Below are 20,460 nucleotides of genomic sequence, written 5' to 3'. Positions count from 1 at the left end.
ATACAAGATCTTACTACTAATGGATAAAGAAAGGTTTTTAAATATTTGCACTTTTTTAGTGAGACAATGTGTGATCATAAGGATTCTAATCTTCTCTGGAAGCAGAGAAGATTTGTTTTACATTCCCAAATTAATCTCTTTCCTGCAATTAGGTCCCTTCTAGCCCTACACTTCTATAATTCTATGTTATAAGAAATGTTAGCTTCTTTTAAACAATACTGTTACTATCTACAGCAGACGTCAGCCTCAAATGTTTAATAAAGCTGCCTATTACAAAACTCTTAAAACATGACCAGACATAAAATATGGTATTTTGCAGGTAACTACATGCATACGCACAAGAATACTTCCTTGCAACTCATCTGTTTTGATTCAAGAATCTACACTCAGAGTGGAGACAGTGAGGAGTTGTGGATGTAAATATATGTAGAAGAAGGGACAGAGTTTTAATTGCCCTGTACAACAGTTGTCTTTCCAGTGAGCAAATATTTATCTCCAAGAACGCAGCAATATCCCAACTGCCAGCTGAAACAATGAAGAACATCCAGTCCCAATTCCCTTATGATATATTGGCACAGATGCAACATTAAAGGCCAACACAATGAATCTGCTGAGGCAGGCATGTTCCCTGAAACAAGAGTGAGGAATGCACAATGGATTTTTTAAAAGCTTCTGTGAATATTTGTTTGCTAAAAAGTCATGACAAGTGCATAAATTCTCCATAAATAAATATTTTATTGGGGTTGTTTGTGTTTTATTGGCTTTTTAGCCTCTCGTATCTAGAACAAGGTTTGTGTGTACAGAGAAGTAATTTTATATACCAATATTTATTAAGTCTCCCAATATTGGGAGACTATCTATTCTTCCTAATTGTTGGGTCTGACAAAGCGACAATCATTTCCAAACCAGAATGGGGGGGGGGGGGGGCTTTAAGCCATAAAGAATTCCCTGACCTCCAAGCATTCTGGTGACCAGTTCAGCCCCTGGCATACATTAGAATAGCTTCAGGGCTGCTCTAACCTATGATACTTACTACAGCCCCCCCAGTCATTGAACTGGCTAGAGTTCACTGCACCACATAAGCACTCTACCCACAGACCCTTCCCACCACCAATAAACCTCCTATGCCAATGGGCCACATAGAGTGATTGTACGGACTCCCTCACAGTCAGGGAATTCCCCATAGTCCCATGGTTCAAAGTGGCCTGACCGGGTAGGGTTTGGCCTGATGTTTAGAAACAGAGGAATAAGAGAGAGTTAAACTGTACAAAGCTGCAGCTTATTTAGAATATTCAACTGCAGGGCAGAGGCTAAGTGATGATTCATTACTCTCAGGCAGCTGCATGCACTGTTCTGGGGAGGTTGCTTTGACAGAATCCACTATAGAACTTGACAGTGAAGCGCAGGGAGAAGGGGAAAAGAAAACAAGACTAATTCAATTTCAAATAGCCCTTTGGATTTTTTTTTTTAATACACATTTTGGGTGTTTGCTCAGGAGCTGATACACAACTAAATTTTAAAAATGTGGTATTCATAACACTGGAAGCATTACAGTAATTTGAGAGTAAATGTGGACAGCTGGCGAGAAGAAGAGGGAAGGATTGGAAAATTCACTCTGTGGAACCGGTCAACAGCTTACTAGCTGCAGGCATCACAGCATGGGTGACTTTGAGCTATGTTTATAAACAGGATGCGAGTATCATTGGCAACTGAGAAGCAAAACATTTTTCCTACTACCTGCAGATAAACAAAATAAAGATTTCCAACCAGCTGCAATTTGCAATCAGAACGACTCTCCCCTCAGCAACAGGGTTACCTACCTAGGCCTCTTAGAACATAAAGCAGAACTGGAATATTCTTTCACAAAAATGTCTGCAACTTTGTTTTGCCTGATCTCACACTCCAGAAATTTCCTGGGGACTGTATATTTCACTGTAGGCTCACAGAAAAAAAAAAAAATCACATTTTCACAGTGTAAATAGTTGTTCCTCAAACATAAGACCATTTTTTAATAAACCTTCACCAAAAAAGGAAACACATTTTGAACTAACAAAACATGAATACACTCAAATTTTTAAAGTTTCCCCTTTTGCACACTCTTGTCCTACTGTCAGCCAACTTGATACTTACAGAGTCTACAGTATGGTACTTCCTTCCTTATCCACATGCTTGCTGTTAGCTGTTCAAAATAAGGCCCTGTCTATACTTGGGATATTTGTACCAATGTAGCTTCCTGACTGCAGACTTTCAGGGTGGATGTACTGCACCTGTGCAAAATGGGGATTGCATTCATGTGGCTTCCCTTGGTTTGAATCCAGCATAAGCTGTGCACATCCTGTTTCAAAACTCAGCTCAAAATCACCCATGCTGGTTTCAAATCAGAAGAAGCCACCTGAGTACAATCCCCATTTTGCACAGGTGCAATACATCCACCCTGAAAGTCTGGATTGTACTCAAGTGGCTTCTTCTGATTTGAAACCAGCATGGGTGATTTTGAGCTGAGTTTTGAAACAGGATGTGCACAGCTTATGCTGGATTCAAACCAAGGGAAGCCACATGAATGCAATCCCCATTTTGCACAGGTGCAGTACATCCACACTTGTGCATCTGCAACAGTAATAACATCCCCAGTACAGATGGCCCATAGTTTAGTTATGTCTGCAAATGGCTGGAAGAAGTAACAAATCCCAGGCCTACAGAGATTCAGCATTCATGGTTAAAAAGACACTAACTGGGATAATTTGCAAACTCAGGCTTATGTTAGTACCCTAGGGTTGGATGTATTCCTGGAGATTTCATCACATAACATAATTTTTAATTAAAGATTAATCTTTAGTTCCTGAAGAATCCAGGCCAATCCTGGAAGGTCGGTAATCCTAGGAATATTTTCTGGCTCAGTGCTATGTATGAACAGCAATAATAGCTTCTGGAAAAATCAAGTGCTTTAGGTTGACTTCTGTGTTTAGAGATCTTCTCTCCATTGGGATTTTGCTAAGGGAAACCTTTTATTTCAAGAGACCAATGCAAGCAATGCACTTGTGTCAGAGAAGTAAGAACAATATTTAATAATGATCATGAGGAAATGAAAGAATTGGCTGTCTGTAAAATAATCTAATACAATTAAATAAACAAACAAACAAATAAATAAATAAATAATAAAAGAGCTCTCTGTGGCTCAAAAGCTTGTCTCTCTCACCGACAGAAGTTGGTCAAATATAAGATATTACCCTCACTCACCTTGTCTCTGTAAAATAATCATAATGTTAAAAAACACTAAGACTTTCATAAACTTTACTACAACAGTGTTTTGTGGGTCACAAACTCTATTTTATATAGCCTGCCAGAAATATAATCAAACAAATGCTTCATAGTTTGCAAAATCTCCTCCTTATAAAGCAAACACTTCACCCGGGGAGAGATGTTTGAGCCATACAAGATTCAATAATACAAAATGAAGTAGCTTTTTCTATAAGTATTAGTCAGAAGGCTTAGTAATTACTCAAAACTGGATTCCTGTGAACAGTAACATCAGCAGATTAGTTAATTTTGTCTGAAAACCACTCAGCTGGAATGCTGACAATTAGAGACACTGCTTTCTGAGAGCACAACAACAGACTCGATTCCCTGCTTTTACAAACAAACTATATCCAGTTGTCCTTTTAGGCATTATACTATGGTTCATTAGGGGCCAGAATGGCTGATTTGTTAACCAAAAAGTTTATTTACAAGTTCGAGCTATCTTAGGTAATTATATGGCCCCATCACCATACTATCTTAGTGCCTCAAAATAAAATATTTATCTGCCCAACCCTTCTGTGAAGTGGAAGTACTGTCATACTCATTTTACAGATTCTTATGGAAACAAATGCTTCATCTGAATGAAATGTGCTGCAGACTTACGACTTGTGATTTAACATTAAACAAACACTACCAAACAAATGCTATAAACACATTTACCTATCTTGTTAACAATATTTTAGATTTTTAGAGGGAAAATTGTAAAAAAGACAGTTGGCTTGTTATTATGTATGCCGTTTATTTTTCAATAATTATGCAGTTAGGGAAGTCAATTTCACTTTTGTTATCACTTTCAGGTTCTTAGTACTACAGTGTTTTGGCTTCCAAACAAGGCACGGAAATGTCTGTTAAAAAAACACAAAGACAAAAACAAAAAAGCACCTTTAAATTATAGCTCAATGACAACATCTGTCACTGAACTCATGAGATAAAATCCTGGCTGCACTGAAGTCAATGGCAAAACCCCACTGACTGCAAGGAGCCACAATTTCACCCATGGACCTCATCTCCATCTATTTTCCATCACACCCAGTCTCCTGGTCACACTGGTCTCCTCTCTGTCCTCACTTATAACCTCACCAAACCATGAAAGAGTCTTCTGCTTCCACTTCCTCTTCTCCCCCAGCCCTTTGGAATGGCTTCCTAACTCATCAACTCTCAATCTCATTTGACATCTTAGCTGAAAATAGTTCTCCCTTGCCCCTTTCTCTTACTAGCTGGGGAGAGAGCAGTTATTTCATACAGTTAGAGAATTAAATATTTTTTCCACAAAACATTTTGGATAAAGTTTGTAAGAAAGATGCTATACAAAATATAAGACTAATCCCAAAATGTGTTGAGCAACTTTCAAGATCAAGCCATATATCACATTTTATTGAACTGTATTATTTCAAAACCCATATTGTATGAGCTGTGAATTAGGAGATTAAACCTTTTTTTTTTTTTTTTTTTTTTTTTTTTTTTTAAGACGCAGAGGTAAGCAGATTTAAGGAAGAGATACTAAATATATGACTAAAAGAAAAGGAGTATTTGTGGCACCTTAGAGACTAACAAATTTATTAGAGCATAAGCTTTCGTGAGCTACAGCTCACTTCATCGGATGAAGTGAGCTGTAGCTCACGAAAGCTTATGCTCTAATAAATTTGTTAGTCTCTAAGGTGCCACAAGTACTCCTTTTCTTTTTGCGAATACAGACTAACACGGCTGCTACTCTGAAACCTAAATATATGACTATAATTTTACCTTCTCTCAATGCAGTTTCCTAAATTATGATTATATATCCTCATGCATGCATACATTATATCGGAACTAACTTTCTCAGCTACTGAAAATTAAACCTCCATTTTTATCACAAGGCAATCCAGTTAGTAATCAGTTTTCAAAAGGAACTTGACACTCTTTGCCTGATGCTTCTACAAACGCTTTTACTTTCATCCTTATTTAAATAGAGGGGAACATTTTCAAGAGGTGCAAGTTACTAAACCATTTCAACTGCATTCTCTAAAACCACATTTTTGGCGGTTTGGCAGTTATAACATAATAAAGTCAAAATAATCAAAGCATATTTTCAAAGAACAGCATAGGGCTTTTGCTGTACAACGCCCACTGAAGCATCAGGAGTCCTGTGGCTAAGATCAGTTCAGAACCTACAGCCCAACAAAATACTACATGGCAGAACACAATTTCCAATTAAAAATAGAGACAAGGAACCTTACAAATATTCCAGATATAGCTTCCCTTTTAGTATGAAATTCACTCAATCACAGAGGAACCTGCAAGGATCTGAACCACTTCAGTCTTGCAGTAGGCACTGGGGAAGTAACTTCAGAAGTGCCTCTGAATCATATGCCATTGTCGGCAGAGCCCCAGATATCAGAGTAAGGTGAAAACACTGGTGAGAAACACCTGCAAAATGGGCACATGAAGTGAACAGCCACCATGCCAACCCCAGCAGGGAATGGAACAGTCAATATGAAGGAGCTGCAGTAAAGCGCCAAACTGAACAGGCAACAGATTATGCACCCGTGAATTCCATTGCCCACCTCAGCTCAACTAGAACTGAGCTCATTCTATCAGAGGCTTTGTGCAAGAGGGGTGAATTTAAACTCTTCTGAATATACAAGTCCTGAAGAAAAGTTGACCAGGCATGAAGTTTTACTTCTATAAGAAAACACAGTAGCTGCGCTTTTAAAGGCGTGTCTACACTACAGGCCCCACCGTGGCACAGCTGCAGCTATGCTACTGTAAGTCCCTTAACATAGACACTTGCCATGTTAATGGAAGAGGTTTTTCCATCGATGTGGGTTAAGCACCTCTCCAAGAAACTGTAGCTAGGTCAATTGAAGAAGAACTCTCCCATCAACCTAGGTGCATGTACTCTGGGGATTAAGTGGATTTAACTAGAACCCTGCCAATATGCTTTTAAGAACCATGGTCAGGCCATTTTAACCTTAGATGTCTTGTCTTTTGCCGATTTAGAAAACTGAAGTTATTTACAGGATTTCTTTTTTCAGGTTCAGACTTTCCCCTTCTTCAGCGTGCTCCTCGCCACACCTCTCTCTGTCCAAGGACAGGTATCAACAGACATACAACACAGTTGTGCCGAATCAACTGTTCCTCACACAGACTGCACTGATGATTCATCATCAACCGATCAGGGAGCAGCGCTGGAGGAAGTAGAAAAATTATAAAGACTGCGCTGACGGACGAGACCGATTTTCCTCCTCTGGCCGGCTTGGCGCACTAGCCCCTTGGCTGGAGCCTGCTCAAGTTCCGCTCCAACAAAAAGCAGCGCGCTCCCGGCCCGGCAGACTTGCCCGTAGCAAAGCAAGGAACGCTGCTGCCAAATGCCTTTGCCTCGGGTGCGCCCGAACCGCCAGCAGCGCCGGCCCGCGCTGGGTTCCTGTTACAAGCAGGCGTTGGCAGCCGCTCCCGGGGAAGGAGCTGGCGGGGCGCGAGGTTCACCGAGCCCCTTACAGCCTCCTTTGTTTCCCTGCCCTCCCCTCCAGCGCGAGCCCCGCACACGAAGCGGAGCGGCCACAGCCGGCGCTGAACTCCCTCTCCCCACGTCGGGCCCGTCCTCTGGCCAGCCCGGGGCGGCAGCTCCAGCGGCTGGAGCGCGCGGATCAGCCCCGGAGGAACTTTCCCCCCGCCCCCTCCTCCTCCTCCCGGGGTCGCAGACCCAGCCCCCGCCCGCTCTGCTTTCCCCAAACTGCTGCCGCGCGCCCGGCCCCGGCCCAGCAGCGCGGCGCGGGACACGAGCCGCCCCGGGAGCGCGGCAGGGGGGCCGGGGAGGGAAGCGCCGAAGTTGCCCCATGCAAACTTGCCGCGCGCCTCACCTGGGCAGCCGGCAGGGAGCGGCCGCGTCTCGCGGCGGCCAGGGGCTGCTGCCATCTCCCCCCGCCGCTCCGGAGCAGCTGCCCGGCCCGCGGCAGCATCCCGCTTCGCCCGCCGCCTGGGGCGCCCCGAGCGCAGGCTCCTGAGGCGCGGCGGCGCCCCGCAGCCCGGCCGCGAGACTCGGCGGCTCCGCGGGCTCGCGCCGCTGGCGGGCCGGCGAGTTAAAGGCGAGGGCGCTGCCTCCGGCGCCCAGGTTTTCCTTTGGCCGACAAAAAGCAAGTCCCCGGGCGGCCACTGGTGGGGCCAAGGAAGCGGCGGCGGGCGGCCCCCAGGCACCGAGCCGCGGTGCAAAACTCCCCCTCCGCACAGGCAGCCTCAAGGGGGCGCGTCCCACGACACAATTTTGGTGGCCCCCGAGTGCGGTGGCCACTAACTCTTGCTGGTGGCCGCACCGACCGTTTCCCCTAAAATACTTGATTAACTTTAGGGAAAGTAAATATAAATGCACGTGCACACATCCAAATCCCGGTCGCTTATTATTGTAGGGGGCGGGGGTGTTTTGCAGACTCAATAATAAAAATAATGCCGTGAAAAGCGATATTTGCATGTTTGTTAATGTTTTGCAACAAGCCCCAGGACAAATTAAGCCTGGGAGGGGGAATCAGCGAGGGCCAGGGGTGATGGGGGGCTGGATGCAGAGCCAGGGGAGGTAGCGGGGACCAGGAGCAATGGGGGTGGGTGGTGAGTCCTGCGGCCAGAGCCAGGGTCGGCAGCTTTTCTGTGTGGCTGGGGGTCAGGTTCTGTGGCCAGAGCCAGGGGCTGTAGCTTAGTGCCCAGGGTCAGCACCTGCTGGAGCCCAGGTTGGCACCCAAGGCTGGGGTTGGGGGGCCAGCACCTGGGTCCAGCAGCCAGGGCTGGGGCTTGGAGCCTGAAGCCCCATGGGCCTGGCCAGAGCTGGGGGTCAGTACCTGAAACATCGCAGCTGGAGCTGGGTGTTGGTGCCCCAAACCCCATGGCTGAAGCCCTGGTCTGCGCAGCCAGGCTCCCTAAGTCCTGCCACCTGAGCCCACCGCCCCACCATCCCAGGGTGGAAGCTTGCGCCCCATTGTGCCCCCTCCTATAGGTCAAGAACTCACCTTGCTCCTTCAGCGCTGTGCCCCACCTGTCTCCAGAGGTGGTGCAGGGTGGCGCATCCCTGAGCCAGAGGAAGCGAGTGAGGGGGCCAATGCTTTCTCCCCTCCCCACGCAGGAGGTCTGTGGCAGCACCAAAGGCCTCCTGGTGGCTGCATTTGAGTAACACTGAAAACTTGGGGAATGGGCTGCAGGAGCCCTTGGAGCAGAGGCTGCGCAGACCACCTGCAGGGGCCAGCCCCGTCTCGCCCACACCCAGCGCTCACCGGCCAGGGTCTGCACATTTCCCGGGCTCCTCATCGAGGCACAAGCTGTGCGTGCCTCGGGAGACCCCTCCCTGACTTTCGGAGCCCTTCGTCCCTCCCTGCTATTGTCACCCTGTGCAGTTCGCCTCGCTGGGGGGGAAGAGAGGAGAGCGCTGGCAAGGAGGAGGGGCCGAATGGCATTGTTAGATTAACAGCATGGCAATTTCTGCTGGAAATTGTTTGAGGATCTAGTTTAGTGTACGTGGGGGAATAGTCCTGCTATTGTAGGGAACTTTCCTGGCTTCTGCACTATCCCGGTGAAGTGGGCTAGCGGAAGGATCGGAGTCCTCACTCCCACGTCCTTTACCCAGTGGCCTCCCTGCCCTTGAGGACTCCCCTTCCATTCTCCTGTCTGGCAGAGTCCTCGTAACTCCAACAAGGCTGGGCCCAGGATTCCTGGGGGGGCTCGACCCCCAACCTCACTGTGGTCACCTAGGACAGGGGCTAGGGTGTGCCCACTCTGGGGTTCTCTCTCTGCACTGGGCACTTCTCTGACCCACTGATCATTACATACAATTTGAAGCAAATGCAAGTTCTTTAATCAACAATTAATTTTAAAAAGAATAAGGGGAAATGGGAAAGGTTAAAGGAAACACATCACCCCGCTCTCTGGCAGGGAACATCACAAACAGTGTCTCTGGAATATCAGGGCAGTTCACAGTCTGTTCCTTGTAAGTCCCAGGCCGCCTTCTCACAGCCCTTCTGGCTGTGCTGCAGGGATGCTGTGGGTTGGACACTCGCTCTGGGGTGGCCACAGGCTCTAAGTGGCAGAGCCCTTCTTCCCAGCGTTGTCCCGCCCGAACAGGGTTACCAATCCCCCTCTGAGTCTGGCCTGCAGAGCCTCCTGGCTGAGGTGTCTCCCTGTGCTGGTCCCACTGCCCAAGGTCCTCCCTTGCTCTCCCCAGCAGCTCATGACACCTAGCTCCAGCTCCAGCTCCACTCTGCCTCCAGCTCCCTGGGCTACTCCTCTGGCCCCTCTGGCTCTGGTTGCTACAGCTCTGCTCCCAGGACAGGTCTGCTCTGCAGGCTGCTTCTGTGACTCTGCTCCCAGCACTGACCTGCTTCCTGGGCTGCTTTTCTGGCCCCTCTGGCTCTGGTTGCTGCAGCTCTCCTCCCAGGGCAAGTCTGCTCTCTCTGGGCTGTGCCTCTGGCTTTGGGGCTGCAGCTCTGCTCCCAGGACAGGGTCTGCTCTCTCTGAGCTGCTTTTCTGGTCCCTCTGGATCTGGCACAGCTCTGCTCCCCAGCTCAGCTTTGGCCCCTGCTTTGTCCTTAGCTCCGCCCCGCTCTGTCTGATCCAGGCAATTCCAGCTCACACAGAGGACGGGACTCCCTGGCCTCCTGACTCCCTGATTAGCCTGCCCGCTCTGTCATTCAGGCTGACCTGGAGCATTGGCCTCTCCCCATTGTTCCTACGGACTGTCAGTCTCAGGGTCTTCATTCCCCATCGACCCTTCCCCCTTTTAGTACTGGGAGCTAGCAACTAAAACACCCCCACTGAATGTTAGAGAGGGGGCAACAGTCCCCTTACATTAGGAAAAGGTAATTGTAAGTAAGGTGTGGGCTCCAGTTGGGTGGATCTGCCACAATACATTTTCAGTAAGTGAAGAGGTCACCGGAAAGGAAGAAGTGGCTCTTGAAAAGAGCAGCTATTCAACTCCATCCAAACTAAAAATGAAAACAAGTCCTTATCACCCGGCCAAGTGTTTTCTTAGGGTGGATGCTCACCTGGAAGCACTTGTGTAGAAAAGCATCGCCACCTCATGTGGGGGCGTCCCACCCCCTTCTCTTGCAGCTATTGACAGGATGTTAAAATCAACAGCCCGCCAAATCTTTTAATCGGGCACTATGCCATGCCAGATTGACACTGATTCAGCAACACAGAGATTCCATCCCAGAGATGGGAGCTGCTTTCTTACTTTCCCACCCTTTCCCCACTGTAGAGTGTGATTATCATGCCCAGTAGTACAATGATTATGACCTAGGGAGTCCCTGACTGCCAACAGTCCCTCACATCAGGCCTGATGCATGCATTGCCCCAACACACTGTTGTCGTAATCTGTATTTAAGAGCTAAAAGGTGTGATGTAAGGCAGTGATACCCAAAGTGGTGGTCCGTGGACCGGTACGGATCCGCGAGCCATCGGCTGCCGGTCTGTGCGCACATTGGGAAAAAAAAATTGCTGGTCCCCCACCTCAGATAGCTTGAGAAGCACTGATGTAAGGTATCATGTGCAAACTGGTAACATGCTGGTCATTAATATTGTGTGATATATGTACAGGCAGTGTATAAAGAACTATAGCTGTCTGCTGGAAATACATTCTTAAAAGATGTTTTGCAAACAATGCATAATCCCAACCAGTCCTAGACAAAGGAATGCTATTGTGCCTGTTTTCCTGTGTCTCCAATGTAAACTGAATTAGGTAATATCTCCGAGGACAATGAAAAGTACATCTACATGGAATGTAAACAAAGGTATCAAAATAAACAAGCAGGGTAGGAGGAAGAAAGACCACTTAACCATCACAAATGGGGATGGAGCCTGCGCCCCCAGGAAGCCTTAGTGGCTCTTGAAACAGATATACTTTGGAAAATATAAAGTGAAACAGAAAGCCATTTTGGCATCTATCACCTAGGGGACAAAGAGGGAGCAGAAGCCTATGAGCTCATGCAGAATGGATCATCTTGACTTGAAAACAAAGAGTAGCTGGAACTGACTATAGGGGAGAAACCTCCTTAGATAAAGATAACTTGCCAAAGTTAAGTTTTAGGCATTAGCAAGCATGTTTTGTTTTGTTGCGTTGTACTTGTAACCATAGCTCTGTCTTCTATTTTTACTTGTCACTTAAATATCTGTGCTTTGTTAATAGACTTATTCTTGTTTTATTACAAAACCTTCTCAGAGCTGTGTATTAAAATGAAGGGTGAAGTCCCAAGCTCAACTAACAGGCTGATGCGTGCTCTGTCTCTTTGGAGGCAGCAAACTGAATAACTTCTGTGAGTATCCACGGAGAGGGACTGGGCAGTGCAGTGCAGTGCAGTGCAGGGCAGGGCAGATGGTTGGGGGAGACTCGGGACTGGAAGGGCTGTTGGTGTTACCCTGCAAGGAGTAGCCAGGCTGGTGGAAGCCAGGATCAGGCCATTGTGCTGCGAGCATGCTGCTGGTGAGCGAAAGTGGCACAGTGCAGAAGCACCGAGGGTTACAGGGCAGGCGGTGACAGAACGCCTGTTAATCTGTGTGAGCCCCTAAAGTGTCATAATGGCATTTTAGAGGTAGGACACTCCTAGACTGATTACGAACTGTTTCACTCACACCTAAAACAGGCCTCTGCTTTGCTTACTGCTGTAATTTGATCCAAATAATCCTTTTGGCTAAAATTTGAAGAAGCAGCTTCAGTTTCAAAGGCCTAGATTTTCAAAAGCAATTAGTGTATTTTCACAAAGGGCAAACAAAACTACCAGGCCTTGTCTGTCCAGAGGGTTTAAATCAATATGGACCCAACAGTGCTTCACGCTGCTATGCTGGCACCCGTGAATACCCAGAGGCTGCTTGTGCTGTATCTCAAAGTCAAGCAGATGATGTGGCGGCAGCAGCAGCGGGAACTTCAGCAATGGCAGAAAAAGCAGAACAATAACAACGAGCAACTGCTACTACAGGAGCTGTTCCTGGAGCAACTTCACCATTCAGTGTCATTTCTGGTCTCGGGAAACCAGCATTTTCTAAAGGATTATTCTAAAGAACTGGTTAATGAAGCTGTTCACAGGCCACATGGACAGAAAGGAGCAACTGTTTAACTATAGCCTCAAGAGTTGCAGAATGACGGGGGTGGGGTGGGGGGAGGTTTGCATCCAGCAGTTGGAAAGAACGGTAGAATGTTTTCGGAATAGGTTGTAACCTGCAAGAAAAATAACAGGCCTAAGTCTATAGCTGCATGTTGTATTTTGAACAATATTTGTGAAAGGAAGGAAGAAAGCCACGGTGAAAATCTTGGCAAATTTCTGTTGAGAGGCACCAGTAAAGTAGGTTTATCTTTGGCAGACAGCACTGTCTGCAACAGGAGCTGTTCCTGGAGCAACTTCACCATTCAGTGTCATTTCTGGTCTCGGGAAACCAGCATTTTCTAAAGGATTATTCTAAAGAACTGGTTAATGAAGCTGTTCACAGGCCACATGGACAGAAAGGAGCAACTGTTTAACTATAGCCTCAAGAGTTGCAGAATGACGGGGGTGGGGTGGGGGGAGGTTTGCATCCAGCAGTTGGAAAGAACGGTAGAATGTTTTCGGAATAGGTTGTAACCTGCAAGAAAATAACAGGCCTAAGTCTATAGCTGCATGTTGTATTTTGAACAATATTTGTGAAAGGAAGGAAGAAAGCCACGGTGAAAATCTTGGCAAATTTCTGTTGAGAGGCACCAGTAAAGTAGGTTTATCTTTGGCAGACAGCACTGTCTGCAACTGGCACAAAGTGTGTTTGATAATACCAAGTCACCCTTCTGCTTTTTTTTTTTTTTTTTTTCCCCCCTCTCCTTTCTGTCCTTTAGGGGCAAACAGTTCAAGAGCTACATCTACCTTTGGGTTATTTCTCATGGCAAGTCCTGAGGTTCTTAACCATTTGTCTCAACAAGGACAAGAACAACTTTTGTAAAATAGGCTTTTAGTACTTTGTTTAGCTAGGATAGTTACTAACTCCACCAGGAAAACACTCATGTTTGAACATTTTCTCCCTGCAAAGGTATACTCAAAGGCATTAGGCTGTCACTGTAGACAGCTCAATGAAGACCTCTACTAGATATCCAGCTGTGGTCAACAAAAGCAAACAAGATATTCAAATGGTAGAATGCATAAGGAATAGGATAGCAAATAATACAGAGATAATAATGTCTTTATAGAAATCAGTGGTGTGGCCTCATGTGAAATCCCATGTGCAATACTTGTCACCCCATCTGAAAAAGGACATTGCAGAACTAGAGGAGGCCCAGAGAAGGGTGATGAAAATGATCAAATGTATTGAAAAACTCATATGAAGAGAAACTGGAACATTTGGATCATCATCTTAGAAAGGAGATGAAAAGAGGGGATATGATAAAAATATATAAAATAAGGAATAGTCTAGAGATGGTAGATTGGGAACTCCTGTTCTTCCTGTCTCAGACAAAAGAAGGGGACATTTAATGAAATTGAAAACCAACAAAACCAAATTCTTTTGCACATAGCATGCAATTAAACTGTGGGACTCACTGCCACAGGAAATCATTAAAATCAAGAATTTAGCAAGGTTCAATAAGGGATTGGACATTAATTTGAATAACAAGAATATCCAGAGTCGTTATAATTAACAACAAAAATTGTGGAAGGGCTATGAAAGTTCATGCTTCAGGGTTTAAGACTTTGTGACTATTAGAAACCAGGATGAGACCTAATATGGGGCAGATTATCCCACATCTGCTTACAGCTGTATTCTTATAAATTTCTCTGAAATATCTGGTACAGGCCATTGTCAGAGACAGGTCACTGAATTAGATGGACCTAGGGTTTAAATCCAGAATGGCAATTCATATGGTCCTACAATACTATTTGATGATCTGGATGTAGTCTGAGAATGGAACCTGAGGAATCCATTTCCAGTGCTGTTTTTTTTCCTCAGTACCTTACACAATCATAGGTGTTCCTCACCCAGAACCAATCATCACAGTGTGTTGGAGACGCTCCAGTTATGACAGTTCAGACTTTCATTCTGAATCTCTATTTAAGAGCACTTAAACTTTCCAGAAAATTACCTTTATGAACATGCTTAACTTTATGCATTGAAAATAGGCCTATTGAAGTCATATGGCAAATGTACTAGTGGATACAGTGCTTACTTTCGTGAAGTCAGTAATAACCACTACACTTGATAGTGATGGTAGGATCAGGCCCTAAATAGTCACTATATAGACCAGGGACCTCAAACACAGGGCAAGGATGTGCAGCCCACCATAGGCACCGACTCCACCAACAGTCAAGCTCCCCTCACCTCCGGCCCTCCCTCCTCCCGAGCACACCACATCCCTGCTCCTCTACCTACCTTCCAGCACGCTTAGGACTTTCCAGGAGGGAGGAGGTAGAGAAGAGGCGGGGCTGCGGAGGGAATTTGGGGAAGGTGTTGGAATGGGGGTGGGGAAGGGGTGGGAAGAGGCAGGGCCTCATGGACTAGATGAGCAGCCTGAGGTATGAAGTTCAGCATGTATGGTTCTTTGCTGTGAATAGTTGTGAAGAATGTTTGTTAAAAGTGGCAATATATTTTGTATGAATAGTTATGTTAAAAAGTTCCTGCCATTACAGCTATGTTGATAGACTGCTAGTGTAGATCATCATCAGTGTTAGTGACCCCATAAGGAATAGTTACAGGTATTTATATTTTATTAAAACCCCTCTTTGGATTACAGTTTTTAAAAAGTTAATACATTGACTTTTAATAGCATACTATATTACTCTTGTTTTTTATTATACTCTTGTATCATTGTATGAAAAGGTTTCAGTGATGCGGCCCTCGGGCCAACATACTAGTCCTCATGTGGAGCTTGTGGTGACTTGAGTTTGAGATCCCCGATATAAACAAAGTATACAGGCAATAGAATGTATCAAAAATAGCTGTTTAATACACATTTTGTTCCACTATATTTGAAGATTTGGGTTTGCTTGGTTTGACAATATTTTTAGTCCATGTTCTTTAGTGGAAGATGAGAGCTTGTAAGGCTCCAAAAGGAAGTGTGTTTTCAACTTGCCATGAAGACAGTCCTCACTGAGGTTCAGCATTCTTTAACATGGCTGCAGAAAATTAATTTAGAAACAAGTTATTAGAGCTACCAACATTTTTCAAAATTAGATTTTTCAATTAGATTTTTCAACGAAATTTTGAGACAAAAAGACAAGTGAATTTTTATTGTGCTTTCCCACCATCTGTAGAGCAGAATGAAATTCATCTGTCATGCTGTAAATTACTGCCCTATAAAAAGGGTTAATCATGTGCATGCCAGATCCTCTCCACCCTGGCCAGCTTTCTCTCTCTTCCACTAAATATTATGGTAGTGCTGCTAAACCAGCTAACTTGTATGTGACCAGAACAATTTAACAAGAGGCATTGCAATTGTAATCAAAACAAGCCACTTATGTATGGGTATCAAAGAAACGTTAATTAAGCTAGCAATCCCCAACTCATTCACTTTTTATTAATAAGAATCAAAGAATAGTTGCTAAGTGTATTTGTCTGTGTTTACCTATATCCTGTTAGAAGTTTACCAGTGTAACCAAATCCGCTTTTAGATGCTAAATCCATTCCATGACTTAATTGTGTTCAGTTAACCTTAAGATCAAAGAGGTGAGATACTGTAAGAAACTAGTGCCTTGCATAATGACAGGTTTCAGAGTAGCAGCCGTGTTAGCCGGTATTCGCAAAAAGAAAAGGAGTACTTGTGGCACCTTAGAGACTAACAAATTTATTTGAGCATAAGCTTTTGTGAGCTACAGCATCTGATGAAGTGAGCTGTAGCTCACGAAAGCTTATGCTCAAAGAAACTGACTGCCTGCTTCAGCTATAAGAAAAAGGAGAACTTGTGGCACCTTAGAGACTAACAAATTTATTTGAGCATAAGCTTTCGTGAGCTACAGCTCACTTCATCGGATGCTGTAGCTCACAAAAGCTTATGCTGAAATAAATTTGTTAGTCTCTAAGGTGCCACAAGTACTCCTTTTCTTTTTGCGGATACAGACTAAACATGGCTGCTACTCTGAAACCTGCTTCAGCTATAAAAGTGAAACCTCAGACCTGATACTGCATCTCTAGTCTGTAAACTTTAAACAGGGAAAGTTTAAGCTGTGGGACTGAGATCTTCCAAGTAGTTACTTGAAAAAGCATGGAAAGACTAACAGACTTTACATCTAAGCTGCATTTAGATTCTAACCTTTTGGGATGATTCAGAGAGATTTTTGCAAGCCAGCAGACTCATCGATCACTGCCATTGATAGAAGGCCATAGCAAGCATTTGTAATGTAAATAATCTTTTAACCATTCAATAACTCTTTTTATTAATAAACCTTTAGTTAATTTACTAAGGATTGGCTGACAGCGTGTTATTTGGGTAAGATCTGAGACACACAGTGACATGGGGGAAAGAATCTCACATATGGCGATTTGGGTTTTCAATAAACCAATCACCATATTAGACCTTTTTGCCTAGATAGGAGCCAAGGACTGGAATGCCTAAAGGGGACTGTGTTTGGGTTCTTGTTCACCAGTGCGGTACTACAGAAGCCCCTTTGATACTGTTTTGGTGACTCTCTCTCTTAGGTAAGGAGACATTCTACTGTTGTAAATAGTTAAACCAGAGCTATTAGATGACTTCTCAACTCTCACACATCAACTCAATGCCAGAAGAAGAAATAGAATCAAAAAACATTCAATCCCCTGCTGGGACTGAGTCCACTTCCTGCTCTCTTGAATTCTTCTGCCATGTTTATTTGAATGGGAGAATGATTAGCTTAAATATAAGAAAAATAGTACTTGTGGCACCTTGGACACTAACAAATTTATTTGAGCATAAGCTTTCGTGAGATACAGCTCACTTCATCGGATATATGCATCTGATGAAGTGAGCTGTAGCTCATGAAAGCTTATGCTCAAATAAATCTGACAGTCTCTAAGGTGCAACAAGTACTCCTTTTCTTTTTGCCGATACAGACTAACACAGCAGCTACTCTGAAACCTAGTTTAAATATGCCATTCAAATTTTGTATGCATTGGTGTCTCTATGACAGTAGTCACCCAATATGATAAACTAGGGCAGTACATGAATCTGAAAACTAACAAATGTGAACTAAAGATATAATATTCAACAGATATTTTAAAGGGGTAAAATATCAAAGGAAGAATAAAATAGACATTGCTCAGTTTTGGAGCTGTCTGGAGATGTTCTTCTCACTCCTACATCCATATCCTTAAAGGTCCCAGATTACTCAAATCTTCAGTGACATAACTAAGAGAGGCATCCAGAAGTACTGGCCATTGATATTAATGATCAAAGCCCGGGGAGAAAGGAGCAAAAAAGGACCTGGAGGTGAAAAAGGGAACCAAAGCCTTTCAAGGAGATTTGAGTTTGAGAAGCACCTACAGCTTTGTTATCTGGATGTTCATGCTGCTTGTGGAGTTTACCCATCACTAATATGTGAGAACTCACTAGCCACAGTGAATTTGGGGGTGGGGTGGGGGTTATATACAGTACATGGAAAACCATCAATACATTGTAAAAAGGTATCAAAATTGCTCAAACAGTCCAAAAGATTTATTTAAATTTTCAGTTGATCCCAATATTCCTGACCGCATTATCCAGATTCCTCTCCACCAACAACACAGTGAAAGTACAATTAGAAAGGCAAAAATTGACACTAGGCATCTATCTATTCTTGAAATTATAGGGACTACCAAAGATGGGTGCAAGTAGATATTTAATAACCTAAAATTATGGCTGGACATTTTTGTTCTGAGCAGTTTGATCTCTATATGCTTTTACTGCAAAAGCCATATGTATAAATTAAGATTTAATCTATTGGAACTAAAATATGTTGTGACATAATCTCTGTCTATTTAGGATTTCACTGGTTTGATGCTGAAGTTGAGATATACATTGGTTACATTTTGCCTTACTTATGAAAACCAGGTAAATAATATATGTAAATAATCTGAGTTCCTCCTTTGAAGAATTAGTGGTAGATGGGGAAATACTATGTGAAAGCTTGAAAATACATTTTTAAACCAGCAAAACTGGTTGCTTCATATATTGAACAAAGCAATACATTTTTCATTCAAGTAATTCTTCATATGTACTTAGGATTTATGATACATTTTAAGAACACAAGAACAGCCATACTGAGTCAGACCAAAGGGCCATCTAGCCAGGTATCCTGTCTACATGGGCCAATGCCAGGTGGCCCAGAGGGAGTGAACTTAACAGGTAATGACTGAGCGATTTCTCTCCTGCAATACATCTCCACTCTCTGACAAACAGAGGCTAGGGACACCATTCCTTGCCCATCCTGGCTAAGAGCCATTAATGGACTTAACCTCCATGAATTTATCCAGTTCTCTTTTAAACCCTGTTATAGTCCTTGCCTTCAAAACGTCCTCAGGCAAGGAATTCCACAGGTTGATTATGGGCTGAGTGAAGAACTTTTTTATTTGTTTTAAACCTAATTTCATTTGGTGGCCCCTAGTTCTTATATTATGGGAACAAGTAAATAACTTTTCCTTATTCACTTTCTCCACACCACTCATGATTTTAAATACCTCTATCATATCCCTCCTTAGTCTCCTCTTTTCCAAGCTGAAAAGTCCTAACCTCTTTAATCTCTCCTCATATGGGACCCGGTCCAAACCCCTAATAGTTTTAATTGCCCTTTTCTGAACCTTTTCTAACGCCAGTATATCTTTTTTGAGATGCGGGGACCACATCTGTACGCAGCATTCAAGATGTGGGCGTACCATGGATTTATATAAGGGCAGTAAGATATTCTCCATCTTATTCTCTATCCCTTTTTTAATGATTCCTAACATCCCGTTTGCTTTTTTGACTGCCGCTTGTTCCTTTCTACTTCAAACTACAGCCTACATTCTTTAACACCTGGAAAGCAAATTGAATTAAAAAATTATATTTATGGATCAAGTTGAATTCTGAAAATTATGATTAAGCACATTTTTGGTACAGTCATACAAGATATAAAGGGAGATACTCTGCCACTAGGATCTACTTAATCTCAGTCTTAGAGAGATATGCAAATACTGAAATTAGTAATATGCCACCCCTTCACTTCTTGCTCCATGTTGCATAAATCAAACAATTAAAAAGTTTACTGTATCCCAAATTATCCCTTGTTTTTACATGAAACTTACATTTTCTCCTTTGTTTACAAAATAGGGGATTCAAATTGCCAACAGACATATTGAAAAAGGATACAATTTAATCTACCACAGAGTTGAAGAATCTGGCAAATAGGTGAGGATCTTGTGTCCTAGATGTAGATGGAATACCTATTAAAGCCCGTCCTGCAACACACACATGCTTAACTTTATCATCATGAGTAGTCCTATTGATTTCAAAACAGAATTACTCAGGCTAGTGAAATTAAGAACATACTTAAGTGTTTATTCAATAAGGCAGCAATTCTGCAAAGGTGAATGGTACTTAGATAAAATATACTCTAACATTGACTTGAAAATTAAGGAACTAATTCCGATCTCACTTATGCTTCAGTAAAGAAGAAGCAACTCTACTTAAATCAATGTATTTACACCAGTTTGAGATAATCATCAGCTCCACAAAATCCAGTACTATATCATACTCTGAAAATTTGGAATAACCTTCACAAAAATGATCCACGTAAAAGTTTACATGTGAACATCTGAAATTACAAAAAGAAAAACAGTGAAGAATGTTCTAGAACTATTGGGAGAGCAAAAGGATACTAAACATTTGATTTACGTTTGTAACAAATTTTGTTTTTTTCTGCAGCTGCAAAATAAAAAACAAACAATCTGGATGCAGAAGAGAGGACCAGCTGCAATTAAAGCTGTTTGCTAGGATTCGTGAGCTCATTTCTAACATCTCAAAGAATCCAATGTCAAATTGGATTTAAAAATAACCCTTCCAAAACATATTTAGTATCTTACCTCAGAAATCTGATAATCAGACCTTGACACAACTCCTCATAATACAATATTGTTATGAGCAAGAATAAGATACCACCTACTATGCTATAAAGCAAAGAGTTTGCAGTGTTATCTGTTCTTCAACTGGCAAACTGTAAAGGACACCAACCTTCAATTAACATTTTAAAATTCTGAACAAAATTTGACTGGAGCCCA

The 20,460-nt window shown here is 43.4% G+C and overlaps 2 protein-coding genes and 1 long non-coding RNA gene across 14 annotated transcripts in view; 1 reads left to right on the top strand and 2 right to left on the bottom strand.

The window, feature by feature from the left end:
• MCUB (mitochondrial calcium uniporter dominant negative subunit beta) overlaps nucleotides 1-8,406 on the bottom strand; it is an 86,229-nt gene extending 77,823 nt beyond the window's left edge. The window contains exons 1-2 of one of the 7 annotated variants that reach the window (XM_043513721.1): nucleotides 7,145-7,601; nucleotides 7,067-7,088 (exon numbers count right to left, since the gene is read on the bottom strand). In XM_043513721.1, the coding sequence (XP_043369656.1) occupies nucleotides 7,067-7,088; nucleotides 7,145-7,191 (69 nt within the window). In that variant the 5' untranslated portion in view covers nucleotides 7,192-7,601. Of the gene's footprint in view, nucleotides 1-2,130; nucleotides 2,185-6,294; nucleotides 6,316-7,066; nucleotides 7,089-7,136; nucleotides 7,606-8,270 lie in introns of those variants that run through there. The other 6 variants (XM_038399529.2, XM_038399526.2, XM_038399519.2 and 3 more) reach the window with 6 other exon arrangements.
• Nucleotides 8,407-11,435: 3,029 nt separating this feature from the next.
• On the top strand, nucleotides 11,436-20,435 carry LOC122460019. The gene is made up of 3 exons (XR_006281060.1): nucleotides 11,436-11,564; nucleotides 19,514-19,591; nucleotides 20,108-20,435. It is a non-coding gene; the product is annotated as an uncharacterized LOC122460019 (long non-coding RNA).
• The window catches only part of SEC24B (SEC24 homolog B, COPII coat complex component), a 96,927-nt gene continuing 91,413 nt past the window's right edge, over nucleotides 14,947-20,460 (bottom strand). For 2 of the 6 annotated variants that reach the window (XR_006281058.1, XR_005292453.2), the window contains one exon: nucleotides 14,952-15,374. The gene's annotated coding sequence lies outside the window, so the exon portion shown is untranslated. Of the gene's footprint in view, nucleotides 15,375-20,460 lie in introns of all 6 variants that reach the window. The other 4 variants (XR_006281057.1, XR_005292454.2, XR_005292451.2 and 1 more) reach the window with 4 other exon arrangements.

This window comes from Dermochelys coriacea, chromosome 4 (genome assembly GCF_009764565.3).
Source record: "Dermochelys coriacea isolate rDerCor1 chromosome 4, rDerCor1.pri.v4, whole genome shotgun sequence".
NCBI lineage: Eukaryota > Metazoa > Chordata > Testudines > Dermochelyidae > Dermochelys > Dermochelys coriacea.
This window is presented reverse-complemented; position numbering and strand designations above follow the sequence as displayed.